Source organism: Cebus imitator, unplaced genomic scaffold (genome assembly GCF_001604975.1).
Source record: "Cebus imitator isolate Cc_AM_T3 unplaced genomic scaffold, Cebus_imitator-1.0 Scaffold76, whole genome shotgun sequence".
Taxonomy (NCBI): domain Eukaryota; kingdom Metazoa; phylum Chordata; class Mammalia; order Primates; family Cebidae; genus Cebus; species Cebus imitator.
The window spans coordinates 10,777,130-10,791,168 of NW_016107391.1; the positions used below are offsets into that span (position 1 = coordinate 10,777,130).

The window sequence follows — 14,039 nt, forward strand, 5'->3', positions numbered from 1 at the left end:
TTTTTTTGGTGACAGTCTTGCTCTGTCACCCAGGCTAGACTGCAGTGGTGTGGTCTCAGCTCACTGCAGCCTCTGCCTCCTGGGCTCAGTGATCCTCCCACCTCAAACTCCAGAGTAGCTGGGCCTATAGGCCCACACCACCACGCCCAGCTAATGTTTCTAATTTTTGTGGAGGCGGGGCTTCTCCATGTTCCTCAGGCGGGTCTTGTTCTCCTGGGCTCAAGCGGTCTGCCCACCTCAGCCTCCTAAAGTGCTAGGATTATAGGTATGAACCACCACTCCTGGCTTCCAAGATTCTTTTTAAATGTCTGTTTTGACTTTAAAATTGTACTGTATTTTTAGCTTTGTGCCTAAAATTTGAAATGATTGGATCACTTTTCCATTTTGATTCAACTTTATTCAAACATATTGACCATTCTTCTAATCGATTAACATTTGAGTGTCTGCTGCATGACAAATATTGTGTTTGGCATGTATGTTGTTTTCCTACTAACAAGAAACATGTTTGTAAAGAATATTATGTAATATATATGTAACAATTCTAAAATAGAAAAAGGTTTACACTGTCTTTAATGTCAGTGCAGAGAAATTTTTTCCTCTGATGTCTTTCCATGAGTTTTCCAAGTTGACATTTGTTACCTTGGCAGATTCATCAAAGTTAGGATTAAGGGGTACCCTTTAGGTAATCCTTTTTATGGATCTGTTCTAAAGGCACCCATTTGTGATACCTGAATCATTCTTATGTGACCACATAACAATTTGTCCTTCACATGGACAAATCACTTTAACAAAGTATGGCTTTTTAACACTATGCAGCAAGATACACAATTGTGTGCTCCTTCCCAGATGTTACAGTATATTTGCAGCAAAGGTAGAGAACATGAAATGTGTACAAATTCCCACCCTGTCTTTGTGAATATGTTTCTCTGAAGAAAGTAATAAAAGGTATCAGAACATGCCCCCATTCCCTCAAGGTCAGTCAGTACCACTGGCTAAGGCTCAACCCCCAAAGATCTAGTAAACTGATTCAATTCTGGAGCCCAGGACAGCTGAGACCTACTTTTATGAAGAGGGTAGCAACAGTAAAGATAATAACAGCATATTGTTTGATCCTTTTTTATGGACCTAAAAAGATAGTGAAACCCATTTGTTCAGTGTCTTTCTCTTGACAAATTGAAATTTCTATTGGCTCACAATAACCTTCTAGCTCAGGGTGGAGCTAGAATATGTATTAGTCTGTTTTCATGCTACTGATAAAGACATACCCAAGACTGGGCAATTTACGAAGGAAAAAAGGTTTAATGGAGAACTCGCAGTTCCACGTCACTGGGGAAGCCTCACAATCACGGCAGAAAGCAAGGGAGGAGCGAGTCACCTCTTACGTGGATGGTGGCAGGCAAAGAAAGAGTTTGTGCAGGAGATCTGCTCTTTTTAAAACCATCAGATCTTGTGAGACTTATTCACTATTGTGAGAATAGCATGAGAAAGACTATTCTCCCGTGACTCAGTTACCTCCCATGACGTGGGAATTGTGGGAGTTATAGTTCAAGATGAGAGTTAGTTGGGGACACAGCCAAACTATTTCAAGAAGTATCTCTGATTTTGGTGGATCCTAAAACAGCCTGACCTTAAGCCTTGTAGGTTTAAAAACCTGATGATGTCAGCAGCCCACTAAGGATTGACTCATCAGAGTGAAATCTGAACAAGATGTATTTGATGACTCAGATTTCTTAATACATTAAGGAGAGAGTTTGATGTATCCTTCTTACAGAAGGAACCTGAGTAGATGAAGTATTCTACTTTCAACTTGACAGGACCCAGAACATTCAATATATGTTGTCTTAGACTCCTTCTCCCTGGAATTATATCCATGTATATTTAGTTGAATCTTTGAGTCCTCAGAGCAAGTCTTTTTTTTTTTTTTTTAAATCCTCAGTCTCAAGAGGACCAAAAAATTTATTTTATGAAAATATTTCCTGCCATATTTGTATCTGCTCTGTTTTTCCTTTCTATACCAGAGATTATACCTCAGGACATATTAAGATGAATTTGTAATTTGGTTTTTTTTTTTCCTCTAAAGGTTAACAGTGTACATAATGCTAAGTAGGTGATGCTGGACAAACAGCATATAATTACTTGAGCCCCCCAGATCTCCCAACCTGCCCTCCCTGCCGTCCACACACATACAAAAAAGTCAAAGTAATACATATTCCCTAAATTTTTTTTTTGAGACGAAGTCTTACTCTGTTGCCCAAGAGTGGGGTACAGTGGCTTGATCTCAGCTCACTGCATCTTCACCCTCCCAGGCTCAAGTGATTCTCCTACTTCCACCTTCCAGGTAGCTGGGACTATAAGCATGCACCACCATACTTAGCTAATTTTTAAAAAAATTTTTGTAGAGACAGGGTCTTACTATATACCCAGGCTGGTCCCAAACTCCTGGGCTCAAGCGATTCTCCAGCCTCGGCCTCCCAGAGTCTTGGGATTACAGGTTTGAGTCATGCCCAGCCCGTATTACTAATTTTTAAAAAAGGAAATTTTTGCAACAGTAATTTATTGTCGTAGGAAAAATTTTTAGTATTTGTTCATGCTATAAAATCACTTTTCACCTATATTTAATTATATTAAAAATTAGCCAATTCATCATGTTGAACATTGGCCCAGAGTTATATAATGACAAAAAGAAAGAAGAAAAGGTGGAGGGTGGATACTATTATTTATGTGTGCTTATCATATAAACATTGTCTTGAATTAGAATTTTTCTACTAATAGCTGAAATCTCAAGGACAAAGAGATTTTACCAGGTTAACACTTAAAATTTTCCTGAGTTAAAAATAAATAAAATATAGAAACTAAACATTTTCCAATTCATAGTTGACTAAGTGTTGTTATCTACTACAGTACAGTAGGAAGAATCATAAAGGATACCATGAAGTATTTTATTAAAATAATAATGATTTATTAAACCAGTATTATTTCTTTTTTAAAATACTGAGTCTTGCCAGTAACCAAAGAAGTGAAAAAATAATGACATTATATCTAGAGGGAGGGAAAAAATAGGGCTTATGAAATGGGAAAGCAAAACATTACTACACAATTTTGATAAGGATGTGACCAAATTTGTTCTCTCACACTCTAGGATTATAAAATATTATAACCTCTCTGGAGAAAAATTTGGCAGTATACTTCAAAAACCTTAAAAGATGCATGCCTTCTAACTCAGCAATTCTCTTTTTGAGAATTTTCACTGAGGAAATAATTAGATTGCCTGCAGAAGCTTATTTACTTTTGACAGGGAATAACAGGCTTATCATAATATCATTTATAATAATAGAAAGTGGTAAGCAATCTAAATGTCATTGGGAGTTTGGATAATTGAAATATATAAAATAACACATTATGGAGTACTATGTCTTCATTAAAAATAATTTCTTAGAAGAATATATAATGACATTAAAATGTTTATAAGATATTAAGTGAAAAAAATTGTCACTTCCCAATCATATATACAGTATGATCCCAAGTTTTGTCTTTGGGTTTTTCTATCCATGTTTTGTTATCAAAAAAAAAATTTGGATATATTTATCAATAAATGTAACAGTGTCTTCTGTTAATATTGTGAAATAGAAATATATATTTTGGTGTTTAGAGGGATCATTGTGTTCATAATTGCCTTTTGAAGAGTTTAAAAGTAATTTTTAAAAAAATAACAAGGCATATCTTTCTATTTATGTAGATATTCCTGATCAAGTTATAAGAGTTTTCAAAGCAGATCAGCAAAGTTGTTACATTATCATCAGTAAAGACACTACAGCTAAAGAAGTGGTTTGTCATGCTGTTCATGAATTTGGTTTGACCGGTGCATCTGACACATATTCTCTCTGTGAAGTTTCTGTTACTCCTGAGGGTGTCATAAAACAGAGAAGACTTCCAGATCAGTTCTCCAAATTAGCTGATAGAATTCAACTCAATGGAAGGTGAATAAGCTTATTAGTGGATGTGCTTATTTGTAGATGTGCTTTTGAAGATTCCCTGTTAAAACAGATGTTGTAAGTAGAAACATGTTTTAGTGTTGCTAAATTCACTCTAGAATTAAAATAGGGTTTCTTTATTTTCCAAGCTTTTTTGTCTTTATAATTATGTTAATGGAATCTTAAGGAACATTTGTAAAGGCCACCCCAAGGTAACCCGTGGAAGAAGATACCTTGATAAAATACCTTATTATTCCTGCTAAAATAAAGTCTTAGAACCATTGATATACTCTAATTCCTGTTTTTTATAGAGGAGGAAACTGAGTGATACAAATCTTCATATATATCTGAATATCTGTATCTACTAATTTATAAATTTGTTTTTAATATGGCCAGTATGTACTTTGGCAAAATAAGCCATGGTTTTCACAGTTCTTTTTCTGAAATCTTTATATATATCTGAATATCTGTATCTACTGATTTACGAATTTGTTTTTAATATGGCCAGCATGTGCTTTGGCAAAAGAAGCCATGGTTTTTCTAAGTAGTTTTCCTTTTATGAATATGCAGAAAATTTTTTTAAATTTTAAAATGTATTCTGAAAATTATTTAATAAACTAGATTATTTCTGTAGTACCTCTCTTCCTTACTCTGGTAATTTTCTCTGAGAATAATCCTTTTTTTGGAGATGGAGTCTGTCACCCAGGTTAGAGTGCAGTGGCGCAATCTTGGCTCACTGCAACCTCCTCCACCTGGGGTTCAAGCAGTTCTCTTGCCTCAGCATTCTGAGTAGCTGGGACTACAGGCACATGCCACCATGCCCAGCTAATTTTTGTATTTTTAGTAGAGACGGGGTTTCACCATGTTGGCCAGGCTGGTTTCAAACTCATGACCCCAAGTGATCCGCCTGCCTTGACCTCCCAAAGTACTGGGATTATAGGCATGAGCCCCTATGCCCAGCCACTCTGAGAATAATCTTTTTGGTAACCCAGTTTCCTATATAGAACAAGATCCTTGGAAAGCTTACAGCGACTGCATGCCATGGTTGCTGTGAAATGAAAATGAGTTAACTGTTTTGCTGGCTGTACATAGTGGTTAAGAACATAGACCCTGGATTCAGACTGCCCACATTCAGATCCCAGCTCTAGTTGTGTGACCTTAACGCAAATTATATACCTTCTCTGCCTGAATTTCCTCATCCATAAAATGAGGATAATAATAATAGAATCTACCTCATGGGAATGTTGTAGGGATTAAATGAGTTACTAAGTATACCATACTTGATAATGTTAAACATTATTATATATAGTATAATGCGTTTCGGCAGTATTATTAATGCATTGTCTTAGGCATATGAACAGTCTAAAGGCAGAAAAAGTAGTTTCTTGACAGTAAAAAATAGTGGATAGATGGACATAAACTGAGGCTTAAATCAAGTTGGATTATTAGAAAAAATGAAGTATAAAGCTTGTGATACATTATCTCTTTTCCTTAGTAACATCCCTGTACAAGATATTTCCTGTCTTTTAGCTTTTAAGTGCCATAGAATTAATGATCTAAAGAGAAGAAAGCAAAATAGAGGTCTTAATGTATGGTTGCTAATCACTGCCACCTTTTGGAATGAGGTTTTGTATTTAACAAGGGAGAAACCATTAGTGGAAGTGTTTCTCCCTTTTTTATAGATTTTATTCTTCTTGCTTCAATTGGAAATTTATTTTAAAAGGAAATGAGTGCAGCAACTTCTGAATAGAGGTTTTTAACCTTCTTGATTCACGAATTTATTTTGCCTTAATTAGAATTCATGCTGTCCATAAACAAATATTTACATAGTACCAACTATCTGTCAGATAAAATAGTAAAATAAAAGTTTTATGAGGGCAAGACAAGTACCTAAAATAGTATTTGACAGATACTAAATAGCTTCATAAAATGATCAAGTTTATGACATAACAACATTATTTTTACTCTTTAACAGATGTCAGTTGGTGGAATAAGAGACAGACTTCTCAAAAATCTCATTTAAAATGTTAATTTTTCATTTTATCTGTAAATATTTTTGGCTAAAAGTTATTAATAGTAAAATATTTTACATCAAAAAAGGAAAAGTGCTCTTATTTAATCCTATTTATGATTACATTTAATTTTTTTAATTTAGGTATTATTTAAAAAATAATATGGAAACAGAAACCTTATGTTCAGATGAAGATGCTCAAGAACTAGTTAAGGAAAGCCAGCTATCCATGCTGCAGCTCAGTACCATTGAGGTGGCCACCCAGCTGTCAATGAGGGACTTTGATTTGTTTCGTAATATTGAGCCAACTGAGTACATCGATGACCTTTTTAAGTTAAATTCCAAAACAGGAAATAGTCACTTGAAGAGGTTTGAGGACATTGTAAACCAAGAGACATTCTGGGTTGCCTCAGAAATTTTAACTGAAGCAAATCAACTCAAACGAATGAAGATTATTAAGCATTTCATTAAAATTGCTCTTCATTGTCGAGAATGTAAGAACTTCAATTCCATGTTTGCAATAATAAGGTAAGTTGATGCAAATAGGTACAAATGCCTGTACAGTTTTGTCATTACATGAAGCTGATTTTCTGCTAAGGTATTAAATGCCTATGAAAAGAAACATTCAATTAATATGCCTTTCTTGAAGTATTGTTAGATTTAATATATTATCCATTCTGGTGGTATTGGCTTTTTCTATTTTTGTTTCTTCCATCTTTCTTTTACTTCTTTTCATTGGTCATGGCCCGGGAGATCATGACATTACATCGATCTCTTTTACTTCTTTGTTGTAAATGAAAGTGGGTGATTGCCTTCCAATTTTTCTTTCTTCCGTCTTACCCCCAGTCCTGCACCCTTTTCAGATACGTGCCCAGTGGCTGGTCTTTATCATTAGATTTCTGTACTGTGCTTTTTAAGGTACCTGACTCACTATGATTTAACACTGAAAAATCACAGTATGGTATCAGTACTTTGACCTAAAGTTGCTATTTTTAAAATAACAACATCGATAATAATAATAACCATTTGGTAACCTCTTCCTGTTTGCCAGGCGCTACATGAGGTATCACTGGATGTGGTGTTACTCAACCATGCTAGTCCATTAGAATTACAAAAATGCTTTGAAATTCATAAGCTCAGAGCAGCATAATTCCACTTGAACTAATCCTATCGATACACATCCCCCACAGAATTTATAATGATTTGTTTCTACTCCTCATGTAAGATTAAAAAGAGAATTATTTATAGGGACTCTTTAATCATGACTCTGCATGGTAATAGGATGCTCCTTTATTAACCAGTGGCTGCAAGTGAAGTAGAGATTATGAGAGTGATCTTCAGAATCAGCTGCAGCTGTATTTGAATCCTGCCTCTCCCATAGGGTAGCAGTGTCAGTGGAAAACTGAAGATATGTTTTCTTATCTGTAAAATGCAGGAATTGTGCCACTTACATCAGGGAATAAAGATGCCGCTGATAAACACTTGGAAGGCTAGAAATTGAACCTATATGTAAGGGAAACATCAGGTAAAGAATTGGAGAATTATGGGCTCAGTTTTAGAGTCCACTATGAAGAAAATTGATCAACACTGAGAGAATAAATCTCTGTATAAAAAGGGTATAGAAAGAAAGTGGTAGAAATCTACTTAGTAGCCCTCTCAGTGTCAGGGTAAAGAAGAAAAAGAGTCTAGCCAAAGGGATGAAGGATCATTACAAGAAATAGAGTAGCACAGTTATGATAGTGTCATTAAAGCCAATGAAAGAGAGTGATTTGAGAGAAGATACGATGGACAGTAGCCCAAAGAAGCAAGGCATAGGAAAGGGCTGAGATTTGGTTAAGAGGTTTTGTTTGGTTGAGAAGTTTGTTTTGTTACAAAGAATATTTGTTCTGCACATTTTCATAGCTCGTGTAAAGATAATTGCTTTGTTTCTCTTTTTTACAATTGTTTCTCTTTTTTATTCTTTTTAAGATAATTGCTTTGTATTCTTGTATTTCATATTCAGGTAGAGCAAAGAATATAAAGAACTTATTAACTTTTCAGCAGAGATAACAAAGGTGAATCATTCATTTGTGGCTAGAATTAGTAACTTGTTAATTATAAAATAATTATAATTTTTTGAATAGACATCGCATGTACATTGAAAAAACTTTCAAGACATAAAAGAGTACACAGCATAAAGTAACTCTTCCTCCCAGTCAGTCCCTGGTCCACCCAAATTCCTCTCCCCAGAGATAGTGTTACGTTTTTTCATTCAAGAAATACTTTATGCGTAGAGAGAGCATATAAAATATATATTTAAAACCGCCTTGACTTATTTTGTTTGATTTATCTTGGAGATTATTTAAAATTGGTACTTATAAAGTTGTCTCATTTTATTTTAACAATTACAGAGTACTCCTTTGTATTGTGGAGTGCACATTATGGATATTTCTAAATTTTCAGCGTTTGGCTATTTGAAACAGTCTGTGGTGTTGCTTTTGCCATGTAGAATTTTTTTTGTTTTTATGTAGGTGTATCATTTTTCTTTCTCCTGCAGTTTCTGCATTTTGTGTTTAGTTAAGAACAAAGAATTGCCTAGGTTTGAATTCATTGTTGGCGCTTACTGTGTGAACCGAGTTTCCTCATTTGTCAAATGGGAAATCCTGGTAGTTCCTGCATCATAGGGTTTTTAAGAGTATTTAATGAATTAATATATTGAAAGCTCTTAGAACACCCTAAATAACATTTTTTATTAATCTTGAATTCATTTTTATGTAAACAGTGAGATAAGGAAATAGATCTTCCTTTATTCCGAATGATTTCTTTAACCAATGTTATTAATCCATCTTTTTTTCTAAAATATGTGATGCCATCTATTATGTACTGAAATCTAAAGCATAATTTGGGTTTATATCTGCACTTTTTGCTTCATTGATTTGTCTGTTCATTTACTGTTTTAATTGCTAAAGTGGTAGAGCAGGTTTTAAGGTCCGATAGCGCTAGTCAGACCCCTCAATACTCTTTTCATGCTTTTCTTTAGCTATTTCTAGCATGTTTATTTGTCTCATATCAACTTTAGAATTAATTTTTGTAGTTTTAAAAAGATTTGTTGATGTTTTCATTGAGATTACATTAAATATTTAGATTAATTTAGTGGACATTTGATAGCTTTGTAACAATGACTCTTGCCATCCAAGAACACTTATTCCATTTGTTTCAGTTTTATTTACTCTGTGGAGTCTTTTTATTAGTCTATTTTCACATTGCTATAAAGAAATACCTGAGACTGTGTAATTTATAAAGAAAAGAGGTTTAATTGACTCACAGTTCCCCATGGCTGGGGAGGCCTCAGGAAAGTTACTATCAGTGTTGGAAGGGGAAGGGCAAACACGGCATGTCTTATATGGCAGCAGAGTGAGCGAGTGAGGGGGAAAGTGCCACACTTTTAAACCATCAGATTTCATGAGAACTCACTGATTATCGTGAGAACAGTGTAGGGGAAATCTGCCTCCATGATCCAGTCACCTCCCACTGTGTCCTTCCCCTGACGTGGGAATTACAGTTCCACATGAGATTTGGGTGGGGACACAGAGCCAAACCATATCAAGTTTATAGCAGTGTTCGTATAAATCTTGAACGTTTGTTTGAATGTTTAGTGTTTTTTGTTACTGTTGTGAATGGGATCCTTGTGTTTTCTGTTTCTGCCTAAGTATTCTAATGCTTATGAATATCATTGTTGTACCTAACACCTTACTACATTCTTCATGTTTCTAATAATTTTCAGTTAATATTTTGGGAGTTTTAAGTTAATCTAATTTTCATTGATAAATCATAACTTTACATCTCTCATTACATTTATTAATAACTATTTCTCTGTTTTGTCTATTTTCATCTGCTGGTGCTTCATATTGAATGATACCATCATCCCTCAGTATCTGTGGGTCAGAGCTCCATGGCTTCCCACAGTTAGCAAAATCCTCACATACTCAAGTCCTGCAGTTGACCCGGAGGAACTTGCAGATACAAAAAGTCAGCCCTCTGTATTAGCAGGTTTCACATCCAAGGATACTGTATTTTTGATCCACATTTGATTTTAAATGTGAAACACTCAGATATGGAGGGATGACTGAATTTATTGTAAAAAAAAAAAAAAATCTGCATATAAGTGGATCTGTGCAACAGTATTCCACAGTACCAGGAGTTAGCCTCTTATGTGAATTGTTTTATCCTTTACTTTTTCTTAGTAAATGGAGATTGTGGCAGCATTAGGGCAGCTTACAACTCAGAGTTTCTCTCTTCTCTCCTGCCTTATTAAACAGATTTGTGCCAAAGTCTATCACTGTGTGCTATACCAAATAAAGGATTGTTGACTGGGCATGGTGGCTCATGCCTGTAACCTCAGCACTTTGGGAGGCTGAGACAGTTGGATTGCTTGGGCTCAGGAGTTTAAAATCAGCCTGGCCAACATGGTGAAACCCATCTCTGCTAAAAATATAAAAATTAACCAGGCATTATGGCACACACCTATAATTTCTGTAATCCCAGCTACTCAGGGGGCTGATGCACAAGAATTGCTTGAACCTCAGAGGTGGAGGTAGTAGTGAGCTGATATCACACCACTGCACTCCAGCCTGGGCAACAGAGCAAGACTCTGTCTCAAATAAATAAGTAAAGTATTGGTATTTTTACCCTCAGGGCGGAAAGAGTTCTGGTTTGGAGAACTGTTCTGTCAGCTTTCGTTGATAAATTCAGCTACAGACATTATTTTTCATCAGCTTTGCTTACTCCTGCTTGACCTCGGATATTTTTGGCAACCTTTCTAGTGTGTTTAGGAGTTTGATATCTTTTAGTTTCAGTGGATATAAAATTTGTACTGGTTACTTATCCTTCTTATAGTGGTTTGGAGTGATTTCTGAGAAGCAAAAAGGAACAGTGATACCTAACAATGCCTTAAAGTCAGAAATTAGGAGAACGTTTTACACACAGTGGTGTGGGTAAAAGTCAGATGGCTGAGAAACAAAGGATTTACTGGTAAGAAAATTGAGGCATTTGGCAACCTACCTCTGTGATGGTACTGTAGAGGTAAAGGATTAATAAAGACTTACAGCCTAATTGGCATGAATTATGTTTTCAGGTTAGGGAATATCTGAGCCTATTTAAAATCCTGGGGAAAGGAGTTGTTGAATATCTGAAGGCTTGGTGAACAGGATTAGAACCTAGGAATATGGATTTATTGGAATCAAGGATGTGAGTGAACAAAATCGCAGAGAAAAACGGCTTCCTAAGACTCAGAATTAGCCTATTATTTAACAGTTGTTCTCAGCATTACTTAAGCCGCTTTCAAATAGGTAATGTCTCCATAAAGTTATTTCTAAGTAAAACAAGCAACATTGTGATGCTTGAAAAAATTTTAAGTTAAATGTCCGTTTTGTAGAATTATTAATTCTGTCACTCAAATGAAACTATAAAATTAAATGTTACGTAGGTATACAACTATAGGCAAGTATTATAGTTCCTCTGAAATAAGTTCTTGTTTTAAGATCAAGAAGTCTCTCTGACTTATTTTTTATAGTGTTTCTCTGTTTATTTCAATGTGTTAAAATATGTCCCTGCTTATTTTTTCGTTTTTTTAGAGAAAATGGTATATATACTGACCAGAGTCCACTCCCTCCCCCAAGTTTCTTTTTAATGTTTTTATTCTCATCTTTGGCAGTGGCTTGAACCTGGCATCTGTAGCGCGACTCAGAGGTACTTGGGAAAAGTTACCAAGCAAATATGAGAAACATCTTCAAGATCTACAAGACATTTTTGATCCATCTAGAAACATGGCAAAGTATAGAAATATTCTTAGTAGTCAAAGTATGCAGCCTCCAATTATTCCACTCTTCCCTGTTGTCAAGAAAGATATGACATTTCTACATGAGGGTATGTAAACATTATTTGAAAATGGGCATGTTTACCTTCAGTGAATTCTACAGAATTGCGATTTATTATATACTCCAACCTAATTATATCACTAAAGTTTTAAACAGTTGAATAAAGCAAATCCAAAAGCTACGCTGTTGAGACAAGGGCAAAATGGTTTACTGTGTACATTCAAACATAAACTTAACATACTAACATCAGACTGTGACTGTTCAATCATATTTGTTTTGTTTAGTAAGATTTTTTTCTTTCAGCTTACTTACACAGACAGAAAAGTACCCAAAACAAATGAACAGCTAATGAATTATGACAAAACAAACACTCAAAAAATTAAACATTGCCAGCACCCCAGAAGCTTTGTTCATGCCCCTTTTCAATTACCACCTTTATTTTCTTCCCCAGGGTTAACAACTATCCTGATTTCTAGTGTTGTAGTTTCAGCTGTTCTTGAACTTTATGTAAATAGAATTACAGAGTATGTTTGTTTTTGTGATTTGGTTTGGGTTTGTTTCTTGAAACAGGATCTCACTGTGTTGCCCAGGCTGGAGTACAGTGGCATGATCACCACTCACTGAAGCTTTAACCTCCTGGGTTCAAGTGATCCTCGCACCTCAGCCTAGCCTCCCAAGTAGCTGGGACTACAAGGGTATGCAACCATGCCCAGTTGATTTTTTAATTCTTTTTATAGAGATGAGGTCTCACCTTGTCTCTCAGGTCTCAAACTTTTGGACTCAAGTGATCCTCCTGAGATTATAGGCATGAGCCATAGCATCTGGTCACTTCCGTGTTTTTGAGTGTAGGTGTACTTTCATTTTCAAAACTATTTAACTTTCCATTATATGAATGGAATACATATGGAGTCATTCATTCTTTTGATGGGTATTTGGTTATTTCCCCTATTGACCTATTGTGAATAATGCTGCTCTTACACATGCATGTGTATCTTTTAGTGCACATGCATTTTTATGTGCTATTACTGTATTACATTCATGGTAGAATTTATGAATCTTGATATTCATATAATCAACTTTAGAAAACAGCTTGTTATCTGCTAAAGTTAGGCACTGGCAATGTTAGAATTCTCACATTTTTCATCTTCACCAAAAACTGATAAATTGTCTTTTTATTTTCATGTGTTGCAATAAGCCTGTAATTGTATCTTAGTGTGGTTATAATTTGCATTTCTCTGATTACTAAAGAGAGGGGGTGTGTGTGTGTGTGTGTGTGTGTGTGTGTGTGTGTGTAATGTTTTGTCAATTACTGTTCTGATTTCTTGCCTGTTTTTTAAATAAGTAATCTTTTTTGTTTATCCTGTATTTCTAAGATTTCTTTTTATATCCAAATGATATAACTTGCCTTTTGACTCTATTTTTTAATTGACAAAAATAATCGTATCCCTGATTCATTGATGTTTTACCATATATGGATTTTCTAAAGTCTACATGAATTGATTTTTATGTGATATTTTTCCTATTGTAATCAGTTGGTAACTATACACTATTTTACCTTTTTTTTTTTCTTTATTTTTTCCCATTTATTTTATTGCATTTTAGGTTTTGGGGTACATGTGAAGAACATGCAAGATTGTTGCATAGGTACACACGTGGCAGTGTGATTTGCTGCCTTCCTCCCCATCACCTACATCTGGCATTTCTCCCCAACTCCCCACCCCCCACTGTCCCTCCCCTATTTCCGCCTCAAATGACCCCAGTGTGTAGTGCTCCCCTCCCTGTGTCCATGTGTTCTCATTGTTCAACACCCAGCCTATGAGTGAGAACATGCGGTGTTTGATCTTCCGCTCTTCTGTCAGTTTGCTGAGAATGATGGTTTCCAGGTTCATCCATGTCCCTACAAAGGACACAAACTCATCGTTTTTGATGGCTGCATAATATTCCACAGTGTATATGTGCTACATTTTCCCTATCCAGTCTATCGTCTATGGGCATTTGGGTTGGTTCCAGGTCTTTGCTATTGTAAACAGTGCTGCAATGAACATTCATGTGCATGTGTCCTTATAGTAGAACGATTTATAATCCTTTGGATATATACCCAGTAACGGAATTGCTGGGTCAAATGGAATTTCTATTTCTAGGTCCTTGAGGAATCGCCACACTGTCTTCCACAATGGTTGAACTAATTTTTTTTTTTTTTTT

General features: G+C 35.3%; 1 protein-coding gene across 12 annotated transcripts in view; it reads left to right on the top strand.

Annotated features, from left to right (window-relative positions):
* Positions 1-14,039, top strand: part of RAPGEF6 (Rap guanine nucleotide exchange factor 6) — a 234,319-nt gene that overhangs the window by 183,486 nt on the left and 36,794 nt on the right. For all 12 annotated transcript variants that reach the window (XM_037739935.1, XM_017532126.2, XM_017532129.2 and 9 more), the window contains 3 exons: positions 3,737-3,977; positions 6,127-6,510; positions 11,675-11,886. In XM_037739935.1, the coding sequence (XP_037595863.1) occupies positions 3,737-3,977; positions 6,127-6,510; positions 11,675-11,886 (837 nt within the window). The remainder of the gene's footprint in view (positions 1-3,736; positions 3,978-6,126; positions 6,511-11,674; positions 11,887-14,039) is intronic.